This window comes from Ovis aries, chromosome 22, assembly GCF_016772045.2.
Source record: "Ovis aries strain OAR_USU_Benz2616 breed Rambouillet chromosome 22, ARS-UI_Ramb_v3.0, whole genome shotgun sequence".
Taxonomy (NCBI): domain Eukaryota; kingdom Metazoa; phylum Chordata; class Mammalia; order Artiodactyla; family Bovidae; genus Ovis; species Ovis aries.
This window is the reverse complement of record NC_056075.1, coordinates 33703283-33727170: the sequence shown is the minus strand read 5'-3', so window position 1 is coordinate 33727170 and position 23888 is coordinate 33703283. Positions and strand designations below refer to the sequence as shown.

The 23888-nt window shown below is 43.9% G+C and overlaps 1 protein-coding gene and 1 non-coding gene across 11 annotated transcripts in view; both read right to left on the bottom strand.

The window, feature by feature from the left end:
• Positions 1 to 352: 352 nt before the first annotated feature.
• Positions 353 to 23888, bottom strand: part of CASP7 (caspase 7) — a 42714-nt gene continuing 19178 nt past the window's right edge. For 6 of the 10 annotated variants that reach the window (XM_012102956.4, XM_060404498.1, XM_042239042.1 and 3 more), the window contains 6 exons: positions 23481 to 23564; positions 9160 to 9296; positions 8429 to 8557; positions 5465 to 5640; positions 4783 to 4912; positions 353 to 2169 (listed from right to left, as the gene is read on the bottom strand). In XM_012102956.4, the coding sequence (XP_011958346.1) occupies positions 1946 to 2169; positions 4783 to 4912; positions 5465 to 5640; positions 8429 to 8557; positions 9160 to 9296; positions 23481 to 23564 (880 nt within the window). In that variant the 3' untranslated portion in view covers positions 353 to 1945. The remainder of the gene's footprint in view (positions 2170 to 4782; positions 4913 to 5464; positions 5641 to 8428; positions 8558 to 9159; positions 9297 to 23480; positions 23565 to 23888) is intronic. The other 4 variants (XM_060404501.1, XM_060404499.1, XM_060404500.1 and 1 more) reach the window with 1 other exon arrangement.
• Positions 5361 to 5433, bottom strand: TRNAG-CCC (transfer RNA glycine (anticodon CCC)). Its single transcript has one exon. It is a non-coding gene; the product is annotated as a tRNA-Gly (tRNA).

Below are 23888 nucleotides of genomic sequence, written 5' to 3'. Positions count from 1 at the left end.
GAACATTTGGTATATTTTAGATGGCAGGAAACCAGGGACAGGTCTAAGAAACTGGCCTTAAGTTAGTTCTTTCATTGAAAGAAGATACTTTTACACGATCTGATTTTGTTGCCAGATTAATAAATGCCAGTCCATCACACATAGCTTTACAGGTTCATTAGCCATTTATGCGAAAATTTTCAGCTTCCTAAGAGATTATTTACTTGTTGTTTTATTAGCGTCCTAGCTTCAAAAGAAATCATGAATTACATTTTGTGTTGAGGTCAAGTCATAGGGTCAGTTCTTATCCTGTTTTCTCATTTTCCAACTGCCATTAAAAAAAAAAAAAAACTTCAAAAGGAAAGCAAAAAGATTAGGAATTAAACAATCACATTTTAATCAATAAATATAAACACCTGTTAACAAGTTACTAGGCAAAATAAAACAGTAATTTATCAAGAATTCAAAAGAGAATACCACCTTGAAAAACATTTTCACCATAAACTTTTCTCCATTTAGAGAATTAGAGGTAACAAAAATTTATTCAGAATAAGGCTTGGGATAACCTAAAAAGTTCCAGGTAGATTATTAAGCTAAAACAGATGATTTTGCACATAGCAGGTAATACACAGATTGTCTGACAACTCAATGAATAAATGACTGAATGGATGAATCGCTGAACACAGGGAAAAGAATTCCTTCTGTTCACATTGTGAGCCAGGCCTGTAACCATTTCTCGTTCCTTCTCTGCCTCACTATGCCTGGCTAGGCTCTGTATTGCAGGAAATCACACTCCCAAGGACCGTTGCCAGATGGTTTTCAGGTAGAGCTGGAAGGGTAAGGTGTTGAAGGAAGACTACAGGGCAGGAGGAGAGGTGGAAAAAATCAGGAATTTTTCCAGGTCTGACTCATCTGGTGTTGCTTCATCTGGGGCAGTGGCTTTGTCCCTGCCATTGCTTCATTTCCTACAACTCCCGGGTGGTCCAGCTCCCCCCAGGCAGCCCCACCATGGTTCCAGCTCCTGTGCAGGATCCCAGTTTCTGGACTTGAGGAACCACACCTCCTCATAACCCTATGTGACAACGCACGTGCACGTTAAGTCACCTCTGTCGTGTCCGACTCTGTGATGCTATGGACTGTAGTCCACCAGGCTCCTCTGTCCATGGGATTCTCCAGGCGAGAATACTGGAGTGGGTTGCCATGCCCTCCTCTAGGGGAATCTTCTTGACCCAGGGATTGAACCCGAGTCTCTTACCTCTCCTGCATTGGCAGGCGGGTTCTTCATCACTAGCGCCACCCGGGTTACAGCTTCCTTTCATTTATCTTATCTTTCATCATCTACGTATGTCAATTTCCTCCATTAAATTCCCTCTACTGAAATACCTAGAGTGGTTTCCGTTTTCTTGACTGGATCCTGACTGCTACATATTAGAATCATTATATTTTTTCCCCCTCTCTTAACATATCTGGGAATTTTTGCACAAGAATCTTCCCTAAGTCAATGAAAAATTCACTCAAACCGCATTCAATATTCCACTTTCTGCAATACAGGAGAATGAATATCCCTTTGGCTGTTTTTTGTCAAGGACTCTCTTTGCCAGGTACAAATATGACTCTGACAGTCTACCAAAGTCACCACCAGTCATGGTGGACACAGTCAAAAGTCATCTGCAGAGGTCATTTTTGTTGTATGTACTAAGTGCAACAACAAGGAGAAAGACAAACAAAATGAATCTTAAGAGAAAAAGTCATCAAATGGATAACAATGTAAAAAAAAGTCTCTGAAAAGTCAGAGACCATAAGACAGCACCAGAGAGTTTCTTTCCCGTTGAATCAATAATTTTCCTGAAATTAAAATCTTTTAGAATTTCTGGATCTTTTAAGAGCATTACGAAAAAGATTTCTGATTCATCAACAAATGATCCGTAGCTTCTCAGCTGGAATGCACCCCTGGAATGAATTATCTTCAGAAGTAGAGTTCCTTGGTGAGCATGGAGACCACACATGGAATCTGCTTCTTCTCGTGGAAGCGTGGGTCATCAGACTGGGATTCAAAGTGCCTGGCCACCCTGTCATTCACCCGGGTGAGGATCTGCAAGATCTCCAGGCTCTTCCCATGCTCATTCAGGATGGAGCAGAGGGCCTGCACAAACCAGGAGCCACTCCCTGGGTTCCTCCATGAATAATAGCCTTCAATGGGAGAAGAGAAAGGAGATGAAGTCAGCTGACCTGGCTGCTGCTTTGCTCACTACCCAGCAGGAGCTGTCTGTGACTGGGGCCTTCACATGCGCTCTTCTGAGATGACAGCAGTCCCCACTTCCCCATACTGGATATGTGTCCTCCAAACTCTGTACTACAGGGAATCATTCTAAAACACAAATCTCATGTTGTCCCCGAGAAATGGAATATTTCCTGCTCAGTAAACGAGGATGTCACAGTCATCAGTGACTGCAGCTCTCCAATGTGAGCTGGTGAGCACAAAGGGCACTCAGGAAGGAGAAGAATACCTGTGAGCTAGCAGCCATCAGACTGCGGCCACTCCCGATGGTGAGCCCCAAGGGAGCTCGGGTTGTGAAAAACACAGGATACTGGCCCCAGTAGTTGATGCATATGAAAGCAGTGATTTCAGGCAGTTCAGACTTTTGCATCTTCCCATACATAGAGAGGCATTACATTAATTTGGGTTATCTGGTTTTCTTTCATTAACAATAGCCTTTTGATGTTCAAACTACCCACCCTTTCGTTGCAAAACTTCTATATAACCTGGCTCCTTCCCTTGTCTCCTTGGAGTTCTCCCAAGATTACTTGAGATGCTATCTCCCAGGCTTAAGTCCTAAAAATTTCCATGTAATAAAACATAACTCTCAAGTTTTAGGTTGTGAATATTTTTTAAGTTGACATCCCTCTCTCACCTAAAATGGTTCCTTCTATATGAGGGTGAAATTTAGGCTGCTTAGCACATCCCACAGGGCCCACCACAACTGGGTCCCCATTTCCCTGTCTAGGTTTGAACCTTGTTCATGCCCAGTCCTGCAGTCCATGGGGTCGTGAACAGTTGGACACAACTTGGCTAATGAACAACAACATGCCCAGTCATACCCTGGGCTACGGCCTCTCCCCTCCCTGGGCCACGTCAGTGAAGAGGCAGTGGTCTACAAGCTAGGGTAGCAGCTCTCTTCAGAAGCTACAATGCCTGGCACCTTGATCTCAACCTCCAGAACTGTGAAAAATGAACTTCTGCTCCCTAGCCTGTGGACTTACGTTAGAGCTGCCTGTAAAGACTAACACACCCTGTGGTCCAGCTCTTGAGTTTTACCAATGCACTGAGCCACCTGCCCCTGGCACTCTGTCTGATAAGCCATTTCAACCTTCCTCCTGTTATTTGATTTTTAAAGACTTGGTTATAGAAGTTCTTTCTTTGAAGCCTCTCTCTCCCTAGAACTCACCCTTAGAGTTCACCCTTTTTCCTTCAGTTCTGCCAGACCTGGCTTAGGGCCCCTCCAACTCGACTGACAGGTTGGATTACATAACTATAAGCTCCTATGACTCTGCCTTCCTCTCAAAGGCAGGAACCAAATTTCTTTTTTACAGGATTCTTAAAACTGGGAAGTTTTCATTCTCACAAAATCCCATCTGTACATCTTGCCAGAGCTGGTTTTCCAAACACAACAGCCAACTTACTGTAACCAATACTTCTATACCAAGCACTTGACAACCTACTATCATAGCTGGGAGAAGTCAGTGATGGTTTTTACCCCAAACAATGGAGTTCACTGAACTTGCTCAGGCAAACCCAAACAAGAGGGAAGCTTGCTTGCTGCTGGCATTTCTGGTGCTTGTTTACAGGCTTGTTTAAAGGAGTCCTGGTCTGAGCTATATAACTCTATTATGTATGAAAATCTCTGTATGACCTTGGGCAGGTCACTTAAACTTACTCAAGCTCAATTTTTTTTTCTATCTGTAAAATTAGGACAGAAGTAACAACTTTCCTAACTACTACACAATTATTTCAGGGTAGAAGACACGAAAAACACTCAGTAAATAGGTACCATAGACATGCTTGTTCTTATAATTATCAATAATAATCATAATCATAATCATAAATGAGAGAATTCAGCTTTCTTTTGGAGAGAAAAGTGACTATATCGCCATGGTAAGCAGAACAGTGGCCCTCAGAAATGCTCACGCCATAAAGCAGGGGTCCTCAGGCTCTAATGCCTGATGACCTGAGGTGGAGCTGATGTAAGAATAATAGAAATTAAGTGCACAATACATGTAATGCACTTGAGTCATCTGGAAACCACCCACCCCCACCCTGGTCCATGGAAAACCTATTTTCCATGAATCATGTCCCTGGTGCCAAAAGGGTGGGAACTGCTGCCCTAGAGCACTTCACAGATGGGGCTGAGGTCAAGGAAACAAGATGGAGAAATTATCCTGGGATTATCCAGACAGGACTAATCTAACCACAGGAGCCCTTACAAGAGGGTCAGAAAGAACAACGTAAGGATGGAAGGAGGGTCAGGTACGAGGCTGCCAGCTTTGAAGCTGGAGGAAGGGGGCCACAGGCCAAGTAATGCAGGCAGTTCTAAACTGCTGAAAGTAAGGCTGTGGATTTGCGCCCCCTACAGTCTCTAGAAGGAACTGCTGTCCATTCTGGAATTCTGACCTGCGGGACTGTGTGTGTTCAGCCACCATGTTTGCCGCAATTTATCACTGCAGCAATAGGAAACTAACACAGCTCCAAGTCTCCATTTCGAAGGTGGGATGCACAGTGTGGTTAGCAGCCAAGGGACTTGATACCTGGAACTGTGGAATAGGCAAAGAGAAAGTCGGCTTCAACAGGGATCTTATATCGGGGATTAGCATCAGTGTCATTGATAGGTCCTGAGTCAGCCTGGATCCCGTCATCGAGCTCTGTCCCCCGGCAAGCCTAAAATCAACACAGAGATGGCTGCATGAAGCTGAGAATAGGAACACGTGTGTTACTCACAGCTGTATTCCACTGCAGTCCCAGAACTGTGCTTGGCATGTACCAACAACACAACGATGTCCAAGATAATCTGAAGATGTGTTGAATTAGCAAGCAGAGCAAATAAAAAGACTATACTGTCTTAAACTCAGATAATTTGTGATCCAATGCAAATACAGATGCCAAGCATTAGAGGTAGAAAAATACAACCTAAATTTGCATACCCCAATGGAAACAGCATGTAGATTTGTAAAAAATGATACAAGCCAAGTCACTCTGTAATCTTTTTTCATTTCTATTGACTTCGTTTTTTAAAATTATTTTCATACTTAGAGAAAATTAATTTATTTGTCTGTGCTGGGTCTTAGTTGCAGCTTAGTTGCACTTAGTTATAACATGTGGGATCCAGTTCCCTGACCAGGGATTGAACCTGGGCCCCTGGCATTGGGAGTGCAGAGTCTTAGCCACTGGACTACCAGGGAAGTCTCTCTATAGACTCTGAAAAGGGATTACCTGAATGAAGAAGAGTTTGGGCTTCTCTAACAGGGTTTTGCATCGATCCCCCCTAAAATGGGCTGTCAAGTCCTTTATTGCTGTCTTGCCATCTGTTCCATAAATTAAATTTTCTTCTCCATGGCTTAATAAGATGCAGGCGAAGCAGGCTGAATTTCTGTGGTCTTCTTCAGAAGCTGCAAGCCATCGAAACATTGAAAAGTTAAAATATGATTCCTGAGTGTGGGACCTCAGAGGTACTATTCCCTTTCAGTCTGGCAGCTGCCACTGACGAAGAGGGACAGGCAGAGGGTGGAGGAGCTCCCCTGTATGACACTGAGGAGAGGTTAGAGGGAGAATTCTAGAATTCCCACTGAGTCTGAAACCAGAACGCGGCTGCCTCACATGGAAGAGAATCCCACAGGCAAGCGGGCTTCAGGCAGCTCCTGGGACAGCATATTGGGCTGCTAAAGGCCGGGGCCTTGGTTAGGTCTGTGACACTGGGCAAGCTGCTTAACCATTTTGTGTCTTGGTCTTCTTGTCTGTAAAATGGAGCTACCCATTAAATGGGTTGATATTTGCAAAGCAGACCACATGAGTATCAAGCAAGTATTTGTTAAAGAAAATAAAACACGCTAAGTGAAACAAGACACTGACTAAAGCAAAGATGCTCTATGATTTCACATATATGAGCTTCCTAGGGTAATCAGGTTCACCAAGGCAGAAAGCAGGATGGTGGTTACCAGGGGTTGAGGGGATGGGAAATGGGGCCTTAGGGTTTAATGGGGACGGAGTTTCAGTTGTGCAAGATGAAAAGAGTTCCTCTGGAGGTGGGTGGTGGTGGTTGCCAAACAAGGTGAATATATTACTTTTACTGAAAAGAAAAGAAAGAAAGAAAGTGTTAGTTGCTCAGCCGTGTCCCGCTCTTTGAGATCCCATGAACTGTAGCCCACCAGGTTCCTCCGTCCACGGGATTCTTCAGGCAAGAATACTGAGGTGGGTTGCCATGCCCGCCTCCAGGGGATCTTCCCGACCAGGATCAAAAGTGGATCTCTTGCCTCTCTCCTGCATTGGCAGGCGGGTTCTTTACCACTAGCGCCACCTGGGAAGCCCCAGTAAGTTGGCTTAGCTTGATCTCATCTAAGATTCCACGGTTCTAACTAACTAGCTACCTAGAACTATGTACTATAACCTTTCTTCTTCTCTTCTCTTCATCAGTGATGAGAGAAGAGTAAGATTTAAAATTTCTTAATTCCCTGGCAGTCAGGTGGTTAGGACTCCATGCTCCCACTGCTGAGGGCCTGGATTTGATTCCTGGTTGGGGAGCTAAAATTCCACAAGCTGTGATGTGGCCAAAAAAATAATAGTAGTAAAAGAATTTCCTGAACACCTACTACAGCAGTGATCTAGGTACTTTGCCCGAGTTACCTTACTTAATTGCTACAAGAGCCCCTTGAAGTAGGCCTCATTTATTTTTATTTCACTGATAAAAAATGGCATCTCAGAGACGTCCTAGAACTTTGCCCTGTCAAGAAAAATCACCACGTTGCTATTTTGATAGGACGATAAATGAGAATTCTATGATCCTGACATGACCTGGGCTTAGGTGGTATAATCTGATTTTTAAAAAATATTTATTTTTATTTACTTATTTGGCTGTGTGGAATCCTAGTAGCAGCATGTGGAGCTTCAATCTTCCTTGTGGAATGTGGGAACTTTTTAGTTGTGGCATAAGAAGTCTTAGTTGTGGCATGTGGGAAATAATTCCCTGACCAGGGATCAAACTTGGGCCCCCTGCATTGGGAACATGCAGTCTTAGCCACCTGACCTCCAGGGAATTCCCAGTATAACTCACTTTTCATAAGAATAGAAACTACCATTGGGACAAGTCCTTACATCTGTATAGGGCATTACCCTTCTCAAATCATGCTCACAAGCTTTCCCTCAGCTAATGCTAATTGCAACCCCAAGAAGCAGGACTTGCTGTAGGATCATGATCCACATTTCAGGAAAGCAAAAAACCAGGAGGGCACAGACACCCTGCCTTGCTCACCCTTGGACTGCTCAAACTTGGACTAGACCCCAAACGTGTACTCGTGATTTCCGATCTGCTCTACCATGTGACCTACTATGGTACAGAAGGTTGGCTCTTAAGATCCTTGTTTGAAGAAGTAAGGAAAAGATGCCCGGTTTTTAAAAATGTAAGAGACGGGTACTTAAGAGAGAGTGTTATAAGGTGGGGGGAGGGATCTTTTTCTTGTTTAGCTGCACATCTAAGAAAAGCAGCCGTGGTTGAAACTGTCTACCCTCTGCCCATGGGTCACTGTCTAACAGGTTGGGAGGGTGTTACTTTCAATTATTTGCCCTAAATGTGAGAATACCATAGGCAGCTTCCACTAGATGGGTGTGGGGTAATAGAAAACGTAATTGTTCTGGAACTAGTTAATGCTTCGGTTTTGGTTCTGCTCCTCCTAACTGCCTTCAGTATGACCCTTATTCTCTCTAAAGCTCTGTCCCTACATTTATGAAATGGGCGTGATGATGTTGTTGGCCAGCACGGCAGGGGTTCCATTAAAGATCTAAAGAAACAAATCTGTGAACATGTTGTGTAAGAAGTAAGGTAGTTCTGAAGTGTATGGGGATGATTATTCTCTATCTGCCACCAGTGAAAATTTATACTTAAACTCTGTTCTGGACAGAAAGGTAAGATTTGCTACTTTATTAGCCTTTTGAAATTGAGACTGTTCTGTAGCTACAGAACCTATTGCTGTGAGGCAAGCTGCTTTCCTCCTTTGAGGGGGAAATCTAAGTTTACCAAGAGAGACAGGTGTCGTGGAGACAGGTATGCAGTCACCTGGAGGAAGGAAAGGCCTCCCATGCTGAGATCCCTCCCCCCGTCATGTGAAGGCAGCTTCTCAGACCAGGTGGGGCCCGGCTCCACTAGGGCGCAGGAAGATGACTGAAGGAGGAGGGGCAGGAGTGTACCTTTTTTCAGCAGATCTTGCATCTTGGCACAAGAGCAGTCGTTATAGACAGCCACATCGAAACCCAGGCTCCGGAAGCACTTGAAAAGAGCCTCTGCGTCTTTGTCTGTGCCATTGCGGACACCCATTCCTGTGGGAATTGAGCGCCGAGTTCACCGATGGGCGCCACATGCACAGAAGGGGAAGCCCCCCACCCCGCCACCGAAAGGTAAGCCCCTTCACGTGGCTTGTGCCCATGCTCAGTCATGTCTGACTCTTGCTGCTACCCCATGGACTGCAGCTCACCAGGCTCCTCTGTGCATGGGGACTCTCCAGGCAAGAATACTGGGGTGGATTGCCATTTCCTCCTCCAGGGGATCTTCCCCACCCAGGGATCAAACCTGCATCTCCTGTGGCTCCTGCACTGGCAGGCAGATTCTTTATCACTAGCACCACCTGGCAAGCCCCATCACCTGGCTTGGCCAAAGCCAAACAGCCCGTCCCCACCTTCATCCTCTGAGTCCTTTGGTCCAAGTCCCACATCTGCTAATCCACATGATGGGAATCTCAAACTGAAAGTTCCCAGTTTCCCCTCATCCCTCTCTCCTGGACATGTGACACCACCTGCAGAGGGGCTGTCTACCATAGCAGATAGACACAGCGGTCTTCTGATGAATGTCTGATACCAGTCTGAACGAAGCTGAAGGAACTGGAAGGGAACAGAAGAGCTGAGCCCATGCCCCCAGCACCCACCTGTTCTTCTGTCGAAGTTCTTGTTGTTTATGATGATGCATTTGCCCACCTTCTCAAAATTCATGTTATACTGATACGTAGGCACTCGGTCCCGGGGGATGTTGACTGATTTCCCTGAGTCATTTTTCTTCTTCTTACTGGGGAAATATAAAGCCAGTCAGGGGCTGTCGAAGATGTCAAGACAGTAATGACCTCTTGATTTTACTACTAGCATAAAAGGGATGCCTAAGAAAGCTGCAATGTCTGTTGGAAAAAAAAAAGACCTGGGGTGGACAGATTGTTCTGTTTAACTGTCATATTTAAAATGAGTAGGATCTCCTGCTTAATTTCATTAGATGCTACAGAAATGCCAACTGCAATCATAATGCAATACCAGTACGCTCCTTACAAGTGTTCCAGGGTGTTGGTGACTATACGTTAGAGTACTACAGGGCGTTCAGCACCTGGAGTTACTATTCGTTGCTGGGGGAGCCCACTTTGTACATCCCTCTGTGGAAACTGGCAGAATCTACTAAAACTGAACTTAAACATATCCTTTGAGAGACCCGTTCCCCTCCTGGGTATCCAGCCCAAAGGAGAGCAGATGGTTACCTAAGGACAGAGCCACGCACGTACACAGTGTTACTATTTAGTAACAGCCCCAAACAGGGAGTAATCCAAATGTCCATTTACAGTGGAATGGATTAACTGTGGAATATTCATATAGTGCAACACTACAGACATGGAGATGTGGGTTCAGACCACTGCAATCAAGCAAATATTACAATAAAGTGAGTCAGATGATTTTTTTTTTTTGGTTTCCCAGTGTATATAAAAGTTATGTTTACACTATACTGTAGTCTACTGTGTGCAACAGCATTATTTCTTAAAAAAAAAAAAAAAGTAGGTGTACCTTTATTAAAAAGTACTTTAGTGCTGACTTCCCTGGTGGTCTAATGGCTAAGACTCTCCCAAATGCTGGGGGCCTGGGTGTGATCCCTGGTCAGGGAAGTAGATGCCACATGCCACAACAGAAGATTCTGCACGCCACAGTGAAGACTAAAGATCCCACACACTGCAACTAACGTTTGGCACCGCCAAATAAATCAATACATAATTTAAAAATGGCTAAAAAATTCTAACCATCATCTGACAACATAGGGTTTGTCACTAGCCTTCAATTTGTAAAAAGAAAAAATACATGATCTGTGATGTGATGAATAGAGTGCATTAAAAGACATGCCTACAATAACGAGATGAATAAACTATGACAACACAGAGCCATGTGGATGCATCTCGAACAGATAATACTGAGTGAAAGAACCTAGACACAAAAGGGTACATAAGTGTGTGCACTTCTCGATATGGATGTTATCATTCAATTAACATTTCCATTAAAGGGGGGAAAAGGAATAGTAACTTAAAATGGAAAGTAGGCCCCTTCCAATCTCCAGACACTGACCATCCAGTTTTCTAAGAGTCAGCCACAAAGGCACTGAAGCTGGAACCTGGGACATTGTTGAGAGAGTAGAGGAAAAAAACATCAGATTGAGTGGGAAGCTGCCTTGCTAGTCACCCACCTGAATGTAAATTCCATGAGAGAAAATATATATTTCATCATATATATATACATACACACATATTTATCATATATATATATATATATTCTGAAAATAAAATCTCTTCTAAAAAATTGCAGAATCCCCAATACCTAGAACAATGCCTGGCTTGTAAGTTGCTCAATAAATATTTTGCTGTAAGCTACAGATCAATATCCTTCATGAATATAGATGGAAAAATCCTTGATGAAATCTTAGAAGCCAATTCTGCAATCTATAAATAAGATTATACACCATGACCAAGTATGATTGATCCCATGAACACAAGGTCAATTTAACATCCAAAAATCAATGTATATAATCCATCATATTAACAGAATAAAGGACAAAACCTATGTGATAAACTCAGCTGGTGCAAAAAAGCATTTGACAAAACCCAATACCCTGCTGAGTTAAATTCACTCACTCCAGTCCATTTTAGTTCGCTGATTCTTAAAATGTCAGTGTTCACTCTTGCCATCTCCTGTTTGACCACTTCCAATTGACCTTGATTCGTATCCTGAACATTCTAGGTTCCTATGCAATATTGCTCTTTACAGCATCGGACATTCTAGGTTCCTATGCAATATTGCTCTTTACTTCCTTCACCAGTCACATCCACAACTGGGTGTTGTTTTCGCTTTGGCTCTGTCTCTTCATTCTGGAGTTATTTCTCCACTGATCTCAAGTAGCATATCGGGCACCTGCCATCCTGGGGAGTTCATCTTTCAGTGTCTTATCTTTTTGCCTTTTCATACTGTTCATGGGGTTCTCAAGGCAAGAATACTGAAGTGGTTTGCCATTCCCTTCTCCAGTGGCCCATGTTTTGTCAGAACTCTCCACCATGACCTGTCTATCTTGGGTGGCCCTACATGGCATGGCTCATAGTTTCATTGAGTTAGACAAGGCTGTGGTCCATGTGATCAGTTTGATTAGTTTTCTGTGATTGTGGTTTTCATTCTGTCTGTCCTCTGATGGAGAAGGATAAGAGGCTTATGGAAGCTTCCTAATGGGAGAGACTGACTGAGGGGGAAACTGGGTCTTATTCTGATGGGCAGGGCCATGCTCAATAAATCTTTAATCCAATTTTCTGTTGACGGGTGGGGCTGTGTTCCCTCCCCATTGTTTGACCTGAGGCCAAACTATGATGGAGGTAAGAATCCCTTAGAAGAAATGGAGTAGCTCTATAATCAACAAAAGAATACAAAATGCAGTCCTTGGATGCAATCTCAAAAATGACAGAATGATCTCTGTTCCTTTCTAAGGCAAACCATTCAATATCATGCCTATGCCCCAACCAGTAATGCTGAAGAGGCTGAAGTTAAACGGTTCTATGAAGACCTACAAGAACTTCTAGGGCTAACACCCAAAGAAGATGTCCTTTTCATTATAGGGGACTGGAATGCAAAAGTAGGAAGTCAAGAAACATCTGGACTAACAGGCAAATTTGGCCTTGGAGTACAAAATGAAGCAGGGCAAAAGCTAACAGAGTTTTGCCAAGAGAACACACTGGTCATAGCAGACACCCTCTTCCAACAACACAAGAGAAGAGTCTACACATGGACATCACCAGAGGGTCAATAAAGAAATCAGATTGATTATATTCTTTGCAGCCAAAGATGGAGAAGCTCTATATAGTCAGCAAAAACAAGACTGGGAGCTGACTATGGCTCAGATCATGAACTCCTTATTGCCAAATTCAGACTTAAATTGAAGAAAGTAGGGAAAACCACTAGCCCATTCAGGCACGATCTAAATCAAATCCTTTATGATTATACAGTGGAAGTGAGAAATAGATTCAGGGGATTAGATCTGATAGAGTGCCAGAAGAACTATGGATGGAAGTTTGTGACACTGTACAGGAGGCAGTGATCAAGACCATCCCCAAGAAACAGAAATGCAAAAAGGCAAAATGGTTGTCTGAGGAGGCCTTACAAATAGCTGAGAAAAGAAGAGAAGTGAAAGGCAAAGGAGAAAAGGAAAGATATACCCATTTGAATGCAGAATTCCAAAGAAGAGCAAGAGATAAGAAAGCCTTCCTCAGTGATCAATGCAAAGAAATAGAGGAAAACAATAGAATGGGAAAGACTAGAGGTCTCTTCAAGAAAATTAGAGATACTAAGGGAACATTTCATGCAAAGATGGGCTCGATAAAGGACAGAAATGGTATGGACCTAACAGAAGCAGAAGACATTAAGGTGAGGTGGCAAGAATACACAGAAGAACTGTACAAAAAACATCTTCATGAACCAGATAATCATGATGGTGTGATCACTCACCTAGAGCCAGACATCCTGGAATGAGAAGTCAAGTGGGCCTTAGGAAACATCACTACGAACAAAGCTGGAGGTGATGGAATTCCAGCTGAGCTATTTCAAATCCTAAAACATGATGCTGTGAAATTCCTGCACTCAATATGCCAGAAAATTTGGAAAACTCAGCAGTGACCACAGGACTGGAAAAGGTCAGTTTTCATTCCAATCCCAAAGAAAGGTAATGCCAAAGAAAGCTCAAACTACTGCACAATTGCACTCATCTCACACGCTAGCAAAGTAATGTTCAAAATTCTCCAAGCCAGGGTTCAACAGTATGTGAACTGTGAACTTCCAGATGTTCAAGCTGGATTTAGAAAAGGCAGAGGAACCAGAGATCAAATTGCCAACATCCTCTGGATCATCGAAAAAGTGAAAGAGTTACAGAAAAACATCTACTTCTGCTTTATTGATTGCACTCAAGTCTTTGACTCTGGATCACAACAAACTGGAAAACTCTTAAAGAGATGGGAATACCAGACCACCCTACCTGCCTCCTAAGAAATCTCTATGCAGGTCAAGAAACAACAGTTAGAACTGGACATGGAACAACAGACTGGTTCCAAATTAGGAAAGGAATACATCAAGGCTGTATGTTGTCACCCAGCTTATTTAACTTATATGCAGAGTATATCATGAGAAATGCCAGGCTGGATGAAGCACAAGCTGGAATCCAGACTGCCAGGAGAAATATCAATAACCTCAGATACGCAGATGACACCACCCTTATGGCAGAAAACAAAGAACTAAAGAGCCTCTCAATGAAAGTGAAAGAGGAGAGTGGAAAAGTTGGCTTAAAACTCAACTTCAGAAAACTAAGATCATGGCATCTGGTCCCATCACTTCATGGCAAATAGATGCAGAAACAATGGAAACAGTGACAGACTTCCAATCAGTTAATCCGAAAGGAAATCAGTCCTGAATGTTCCTTGGAAGGACTGATACTGAAGCTGAAACTCCAATACTTTGGCCACCTGATGCGAAGAACTGACTCACTGGAAAAGACCCTGATGCTGGAAAAATTGAAGTCGGGAGGAGAAGGGGATGACAGAGGATGAGATGGTTGGATGGCATCACCGACTCAATGGATATGAGTTTGAGCACACTCCGGGAGACAGTGATGGATAGGGAAGCCTGGCTTGATGCAGTCCATGGGGTCTCAAAGAGTTGGACATGACTGAGTGACTGAACTAAACCGAAAACCTTGCTATGAGAAAAATGATAATTAGACTAGGATTACAATGGAACTAACTCAGCCTGCAAAGGGCATCTATGAAAAACCCACTGCTAATATCATATTTGATGAAATAAACTTTATATTTTTAGGCAGGGCAAGAAAAAATTAAACATAAACTCTCTGTGTTTGTTTGGGCTTCCCCTCCCTCCCTAATGTACAGTAAGCCTCTGCATTATACATTAACCAGGGCTCTTCTAGGATGCGGAGAAGGCAATGGCACCCTACTCCAGTACTCTTGCTTGGAAAATCCCATGGACAAAGGAGCCTGGTAAGCTGCAGTCCATGGGGTCACTAAGAGTCGGACACAACTAAGCGACTTCACTTTGACTTTTCACTTTCATGCATTGGAGAAGGAAATGGCAACCCACTCCAGTATTCTTGCCTGGAGCATCCCAGGGACAGGGGAGCCTGGTGGGCTGCCATCTATGGGGTCGTACAGAATCGAACATGACTGAAGTGACTTAGCAGCAGCAGCAGCAGCAGCAGCTTCTAGGATGGGGCTGCCTGCTCAGCTGCAGAGATCAATACTTCTTTTTTCTTCTGATGCTAGCAATGTATATAACATTCTTTCCTGATTCTGCAAGGGGTCATAGTGACTTGCTGCTGGCTTTGTATGTGCTTACCTGGACTATGTGTCTTTGGTGAACTTCATGTGAAATACCAGCATGTCATTTTTTTAAAAAAATTAAGTTATTTATTTGGCTACTTTGGGTCTTAGTTGTGGCATGTGGAATCTTTGTTGAGGCATGCAGGCTCAGTAGTTGTAGGGTAAGGGTTTAGGTGCTCCATGGCATATGGGACTTTAGTTTCTCGACTAGGGATTGAACTCGTGTCCTCTGAATTGCAAGGTGAATTCTTCATCACTGGACCACCAAAATCCCCAGTATGCAATTTCGATGTATGATCCTATGTCTCAAAAATGTATATAATTTTGCCTTTGACTTCTAACAGGTAGAGCAGTTCTCAGAGCTTTCTGTGAATCTGCTTCCCGGAGTACAATTCTCAAGTTTCAAAATTCCTGTTTTTTTCTGACTTGATAGTTAACTAAAAGGCTGAATGCTTCCCACTCAGGAAAAAGTCAAATATATCCACTCCTGCCACTTCTATTAAATACTGCAAGAAAGGTTTTAGTTGAGATAATCAGGATTTTAAAAGTGTCATATGAATGAATGAATGAATCAGGTTTTGTTTGCTCCTTTGGCAGACACGGAAACTGAGGTCCACAGAGAGGCAGGGAGTTGTTCAAAGTCACCCAGCTAGATATCAGCAGAGTGGGACCATCCCAGGTCTTCTTCATGTCAGAGTTCCAGAGCCCTATGCCCTTGAGTATTTGTTAGAGTGATGTGTCCAACACCCTCCCAAAACTTTGTTCAAAAGTTGGAAGAAGGAGCTTCTTTGGTGGTTAAGTGGTTAAGACTTTAATGCAGGGGATGAGGTTTCGATTCCTGGTCAGAGACCTAAGCTCCCACATGCCTTGCAGCCAAAACCCCAAACATAAAACAGAAGCAATGCTGTGGCAAATTCAATAAAGACTTTAAAAATGGTTCATATTAAAACAAAATTTTTTTTTTAAAGTTGGGATAAGTAAAGTGAAAGCTGAGTTTGTTCCCTGGTCCAAGGGTCCTTTACTCTGAATCTTCACTCAATGTTACTTGAGTTTATCAGAATCTGAAAGGAGGTGGCCTTTCCCCTCCTACTTTGGCCCACATCACAGATGAGTTGTGTAAGTTCAACATTCAGATTCCTTATCGCTGTTTTCAGCTTCAACGTGACTTTATCTTCTGCTTTTATAAGGTCAAATTTCTTCTGTCGTATCATTTTATTTCTAAAAGAGAAATGTCCTCAGTCTGGTGTCCTACCTTCTAAAGACTCCCCCTCTCCTTTGTTTCCTCTGTTTACAGGGGTGATGCCAATTTTCCTTCTTCCTACTTCCCCCAGGGTTCCCTGGTGGCTCAGTGGTAAAGAATCTGTCTTCAATGCAGGAGACATGACTTCAATACCTGGGTCGGGAAGATTCCCTGAAGAAAGAAATGGCAACCCACTCCAGTATTCTTGCCTGGAGAATCCCATGAACAGAGGAGCCTGGTGGGCTGCAGTCCACAGGGTCGCAAAGAGTCGGGCACGACTGAGCGACTAAACGATTTCCCCCGGAGAGGCAGTACAAAAGAGCCCTGGACTTGGGGTCAGACAGAGGTCTGCATTATCCCGTGTGCCCTGGGTCGGTGAGTCTCTGCTTTCACAGAGCATCAGCTTCCTCTCTTGAATTCCCTGGGGCCTCTGTGACTGTCACAAAACAGTGGGGAGTTTCGGTGACAGCAGGTCTTCCCGTGGCGTCTTCTCCCACTCTAAAGCCTCCATAAAAGCTCAGAGATGAGTGTCAGCAAAAGTGTTTCTGTACTGGTCAAGGACACCCCATTTGGGGAGGAGCAGGACTGGTTTCCTTATTGCCACAGTGTCAATGACCTCCATGGATGGTGTTCTCTGTGCAAGTTAAAATATCTACACCATATTTCACACATTTACAGAATCTCTGGTCTTCAACTGACACCTCTGAGATAGAAGGATGGGGTATAATCACACCCATTTTACATGTAATAATAATAATTAGCATCTGTCAGTATTTCTCATGGGCTGCTATCTTGATAAAATTCTCGAATCTGCCTTTGCTCACTGACTCCTGACAGGTCTTTAGCTAACTTATGGCCACAGTCCATGGGTTTGCAAAAGAGCTGGACACAACCTAGCAGCTAAACAACAAAGACCCTAACAAGAGAAGCATTAAGTCTCACAGGCTGGAGGTCAAGTTTAAGCCCTTTAAGAGATAAAATTTTACTTTTGTTTTCTAAAATATAGATTATTTTCAAGCAATCTGTACAATGATATCCAAATAATAAACAACCTGTGATATCTTTAGGCTGCCATTAACCCAACCTCAGGGGTGATAAGTAAAACTACACCAGCAAGTATCTTTTATAAGAAAAACAGGCTCTGGGGATTCCCTGGCCATCCAGTCGTTAGGACTCTGTGCGATCCATGCTGAGGGCGAGGGGTTTGATCCCTGGTCAGAGAACTGAGATCTTGTAAGCCACAGCACAGCCAAAGAGAAAAAAAACAAAACAAAACAAAACAAAACAAAGAAAAACAGGCTCAGCTATAAGTTACGTAAAGAAAAGGACTCAGTTTCTCTCAGAACAGAATTTGGAAAATAAACTGCTTTAAAAATAGGAACACAAAAGTATGCATGTAAAGATACACACTTCAAAGAAAATACTTCCCATGGTTCTAAAAAGTACCTTAAAAATGAATATGAAATATGATTCTCATCCCGATTAAATCTCTTATGGGAGGTAAGGACAACTTCCCTTTCTTACTCTTTCCCCAAAAAGAAGGCTGAGTGCCAAAGAATTGCTGCTTTCCAATTGTGGTGCCAGAGAAGACTCTTGGACTTGGAGAGTCCCTTGGACAGCAAGGAGATCAAACCAGTCAATCCTAAAGGAAATAACCCTGAATACTCATTGGAAGGACCGATGCTGAGGCTGAAGCTCCAATAATCTGGCCACCTGATGCAAACAGCTGACTCACTGGAAAAGACCCTGGTGCTGGGAAAGACTGAAGACAAAAGGAGAAGAGGGCAGCAGAGGATGAAATGATTGGATAGCATCACTGATTCAATGGACATGAACTTGGGCAAACTCCAGGAGACAGTGAGAGACAGGGAGTGCTGCAGTCCATGGGGTCACAAAGAGTCAGACACGACTTAGCTACTGAACAAGAACAACAACATTCTTCCCCTAAACTGAAATCTCATTTTTAAAATGAACTTCAGATCTGCTTCCTCCTTCTGGATTTGAGTCAGTCCGTATTCATTTTTCCTCCTAACCGAAATAGGTTAAAAAACCTATTTTGAAACCCAGGTCTTTCTCTACCAAAGATGTGCATCAAACAGTGATTATCAACTCAATCCCATCGAGTTCATCTTGCCAAGAGGCACCAGGGAAGTCCCGCTAAGAGGCACAGGCTTTGAGAAAACTCCACCTGTAGCTTAAGTCTGGGAAAGCAAACCCTGATGATTAGACTATGTAACAAAAGACAAGTAAGAGGAAGAAACAATCATTGAGAAATCACCAGGGGAAAAAAGCCAGGGAGAAACCAATTGGACCGGACTTTCCTGGTGGTCCAGTGGTTAAGACTCCGCCTGCCAATGCAAAGGACACCGGGTCAATCCCTCCTCGGGAAAGATTTCACATGCCTCCTCGGAGAAACTAAGCCCGTGCACCATGACTGCTGAGCCTACACACCTGTGCTCTGCTGCAAGAGAAGCCGTGCAACGAGAAGCCCTTGCCCTACAACTAGAGAGAAGCCCTCACTCGACTCAATCAGAGAAAGTCTTCATATAGCAATGATGACCCAGCCCAGCCGAAAGCAACAAAAAGCAAAACCCAAAAAAATAAAACACAAAACCCAAGTGGACTAGACTGTTGCCTGTGGATATATTCTGCAAGAAAGAGTCCAAGAGGCTAGAGTCTACCACCTACTAGTTGTGAAGCTTCAGGCTCCCTCTTCCTGGGGATTATCTACCTCCCTTCCACCCCATTGTCCTTCTTGTGCCATCTCTCCCACTCTGCCAGTTACTGCTGCCAGGCTGCAGCAGTGACATGAATTGAGCACAGTCTCACACGTAGGAAGGGGACTGATTCCTGAGAGGGGCTTATGTTAGGAAGCCCCAGCCGCTGATTCCGCAGGACACGGGACAATCATTGTGCTTAAGTCTTTCTTTTGTGTCTGACATTGTTTGGAAATACTTTTGGACAAGTTCTCCTCCATTTTTTTTCCCCTCCACTGTTCCCATTTCCAATTTTGAAACTTAATAATAGCAAGTCTCCTTGAAAAGACCTGGCTGGCAGACCTAAGTTTATTCAATTAGCCACTCCCTCTTATAATAACCAGCAGGGCAAGTATCAAGATCCAGTTCGGTCTCTACTTCCTGGATGGACTCTAAAAGAGAGGGTCTTGAATCCAAATCAAACAGTATTGTTAAAAAAGAATGGGGAGGCTCTCTCTGTCTTGCTGTGGCATGATTTCCAATAAGTAGCATTAAGTGAAGAGCAAAACAAACCAGTAGAACAGTGAGAACACTGTGCTACCTGTCAGGAAAAACTAGTATTTCGCTTGGATTTGCATAAAGAGACTCCTGCAGGATGATACAAAGGATAAATACACAGATTTTGGGACTGGACGTTGGAAACCCTGCACCAGCACATTGCTGAACGATCGTGGGCAAGTTACTTAACCTAACCTCTCTGTGCTTCAGTTTCCTCATTTGTCAAAACAACAATAACAGCCTCTGTCCCAAAGCTAGTAAACAAGTTAATAGCCACAAAGCACTTAGAACTGTGTTTGGCATGTATGGCACCCCACTCCAGTACTCTTGCCTGGAAAATCCCATGGACGGAGGAGCCTGGTAGGCTGTAGTCTATGGGGTTGCTGAGAGTCAGACACGACTGAGCGACTTCACTTTCACTTTCATGCATTGGAGAAGGAAATGGCAACCCACTCCAGTGTTCTTGCCTGGAGAATCCCAGGGACGGGGGAGCCTGGTGGGCTGCCAGCTATGGGGTCGCACAGAGTCGGACACGACTGAAGCAACTTAGCAGCAGCAGCAAGCTGTAAATAAATGTCATTATTATTACTCATGTTATTTACCACGTGCATGCCTGTCAAGTCTCTTTAGTCATATCCGACTCTTTTCGACCCTATGGACCATAGCCTGCCAGGCTCCTCTGTCCATGGGATTCTCCAAGCAGAAGTCGGAGTCGGTTGCCACGCCCTCCTCCAGGGGATCTTCCCGATCCAGGGATCCAAACTGAGTCTTACCTGTCAGTCTCCTGCAATGCCAGGTGGGCTCTTTACCACTAGTGCCACCTGGGAAGTCCATGTTATGTATTAAGTAGCATCAGAAGTGATTACCTGTGTTCTAGGGGCCAAGGGTAGGATAGTAGGAAGGAGGAAGAATTTTGACTGTATACCTCTTTTTGTATCTATGAATAAGTTACCTATTCAAAGATTTTTAAAAGTTATTATTTATTAGTTAAAAACACTTGCTGCAAATGAATTTCAAGATCGGGTCTGCTTTGAACATCACTTTTTTGAAATTTTTGGATTCATACTTTTTTTGTGCAATTGTTGAGAGATGTCCCTGAATACCCCATTTTTCTGTTTTCTACTGCAATTTCACCTCTTTCCCTAACTTTTTAAACTTCTTCCTATGTGTCAATAGTAACAACTATAATCAATACAGTTCTACTGTTCTATTAAGTACCGCTTTTTGAACACTTGCTGCCTTACATATTATATCTCATGTAATCTTTATAATAACTCTATGAGGCATTAACCCCATAACTCATAGAACAGATTGCATTAACTTGTCCAAGATCACAAAGCTAGACAGTGGCAGTGCCCATGTTTATTCTGTGGTCTAACACCTTATTCCAGGGTTTCTCTGTTAAAACAGATTCCCAGGCTTCGCCCTAGATCCAGGCTCTGATTCCCAGGCCTGCGTGTTTTCTTGGAGACACTCACACCCGCTGAAGCCTGAGGGCCTCAGCACTAGTCTGGGCCCTTTTGACCTTGACCTTTCACTCCTGTCTCTGCTCTTGCTTTAAGCCTCTTGGTTACTTCCAGAGGCAGTGGAAGCAGAGGTCCCAGTCCTGGGGGGTAGACCAGTGCCTCTCCCTCCTAAACAAGGTAGGAAGCACCAGCTCGTCCACCCTATCAAATGCCACTCTTCACAGGGCTGCAGCCTTTGGGCCCCTTAGCTCTGGGCCAGAAGGTCACAGGAGATATGCCTCGGGGAGCACAGCCTTGTGGAAGGCACCCTGGGTCAGCAGCATGGCTATATTTGGGGTCACGTGTGGGATTTATGGCTCTTCATGAAATCTGCAAGGTGACAGCTGAGCTGAACATTAAACCGAAATTAACAGCAACAACTGAGACGCTTCCAGGAAACACCTCTGTGCCATCAAGGTCATCCTGATGTGCCCGTGTCTGCACAACGTTTGAGTGAGTCTCCAGCACTGCCTTGGTGGCCCCATAACTCATATCAGCACAGTGTGGGGAGGGCAGCTCTGCCATCCCAGCGTTAGCAGCTCATAAAGTTACCGTCTGGAGATCAATGGCCAGACCCAAGCAGATTGTTAGATAAACAACTGCTGTGGGACAGAATCATAAGACCCTCAAAAGCTCCAAAGAGATGGTACTAATCCATCAGCCAAGTGCACAGAGATGAAGGTGGTCTGGTCCACACCTCAGCAGGTTCTCAAAAGGTGGGGGGCCGGGGAGGGAACGAACAGGGTGATAAGAAGCTTTCAAGTATCCAGATTAAAAACTTCTTCAGCTGACTATCCTCCCCTGAAGATAAGATTTTCTAAAAGTGGCTGTTCTTGTCCTCTCAGGTTTATTTAGCTTTTCTGCAGGAGATGCTACCACATGTGAAAACGGCTATCACACAGTCCCCAAGAGGTGGACAATCACACTTTGTTCCAGTCCGGATCACTGGAAACCAGCCCTTCTCAATCTGACAAATGGCATAAATGGTGGAGGAACCACTTGAGATATCCCCCAAGTCACCAGGAACAAGGATCATTGATATATTTTTTTAAATTGATTTTTGGAACTATAGTTGATTTACAACGTTGTGCAGCAAAGTGATCCAGATACACATATCTGAATATCTATATTCTCTTTTTCATATGTTCTTCCATTACGGAAGAATACAGTCCCCTGTGCTCTACAGTAGGGCCTTGTTGTTCCATTAATATTTTTTAATAGTGTTTAATGCTTTAATGAAGTCTGTGAATAATCATTACCCACATTTGTTCTACAGAGTACAAATGAGAGGTATGGAAGGATCTAACAAAAAAAGACCAGCCAGGGTACTTTTAAAGCCAGATACTAGGCCTTCCCCTTCTACCCTCCCCAGGCCCCATTCTGTCCCCTCCCTTTGCTGATTTTGTGCTGATAGACTTAGTCTCTAACTTGACCTTTCTACATTCTGAACACACTGGCCAAGATTACTGCGCTGAGGAGAAACACCGGATTCTGGTTTTGAACCCTGCAGTTAAGTGCAAGGCTCTGATAAACCATTGAATTAAAAGTTCCAAAATCCTCTTAAAAGCTCATGTGTTACACAATTGGCTGCAGATTTAAAAAAAAAAAAAAAATCTGACCACAAAATCACCATGCTTAATTTGGGCCAGACAAGCAAGATCACAAGAGCCAAGAAGGCCTCGGAGAAGGACTGACTTAGGAAGTGTGTTCAAGTGCGCACTCAGATACAATGAGCAGCCAATTTACAGAAGCAGGCTGGCTGACTATGGTGCTTCCTCACCATCCTTCCTGCTGCCTGCTGTGGTGGTTCCTCGCTCATATGGGGAAGGACCACTGTCTTCAACTCCCAGATGCGTTCCAGTAAGCTCAAATCTCTGCTAGGAACACAGCTAATGCCAGCATTGATTATCAGGAAGGAACTAGATAATTCTAACCTCTTAGATTGAGAGCCATTTTTCAGAACCTCAAATTTCACAGTACACAGCCAACTCAGTCATTTCAGCAACATCAAGAGGCAAAGAATTACAACCAAGCTCCGATGGTTATTTATACAAAAAGACTTCCTTGAAGAATCCACAGTCACTCGTACCAGAAAACATTATAGGATGAAAATACTGTGCCTACTTTACAAAGAAGTAACAAACCTCAGAAGGCGCACAATAAATTTTTACAATACACTCGGCACAAGTATTATTTTCCCCATCACCGGAGTGAATAAATACAGGTTTTATCTTCTCACAGATCCCCTAGGCTGCTCAAAATGTGAATTATACCTTTCTATATTTGGAAGGGAATATAGAAGCACCCAAACCCGCTCCTATTTATTTTCTAAAGTGTCTCCATGAATAGGATTCCCAGTAGCTCTGTTTGCAGACATTCATCAGCACCAAAGTAAACACATCACCAGGCACACAATTCCCTAGGGCTGCTTCAATCGGAACCAGAGCTCTGGTTTTCATAGCTGCTTTGTCTAAATATTTTTGCGATGATTCATTCATGCTTCAAGATTTAAGGAGAGGGCATCCCCAGGTTGGGACACACCAAGGCACAGAATAAGACCGACAGGAAGGAAAAGAGTGAAGGTGGTACCTCATGTCTCCATCCGAAAGCACCCCCCTCTGCATCAGAACTACGCTTCGTCCTGCGATGACCGGCAGCGAGTTTCCTTCTTCCCTGAAATAATAAAAACTCAACATGCTCGGAGCTCAGCAGGGGCAGGAGACTGGCACAGTCCGCCCGGCCCTGAAGGCCTGTGACTGAATCAGCAGTGAACTGCACGCTGGACTTTTCCATAGGACCATTCACACTGGGGCTGGGAACATCACACTGGCCTCCCCCTTCTCTGCTGACCGGCAAAAATGCCCAGGCTCCACGTGGCTGCCTCCTCCCCATTCCCGGACGGCTCCCTAGAGAAAAAGTGACTTTCTAGGAACTTGGGGTCCCAAGGGAAAACCCACACACTTCCACGAACATGCAGCCAGTAGCACCATCTTTAAG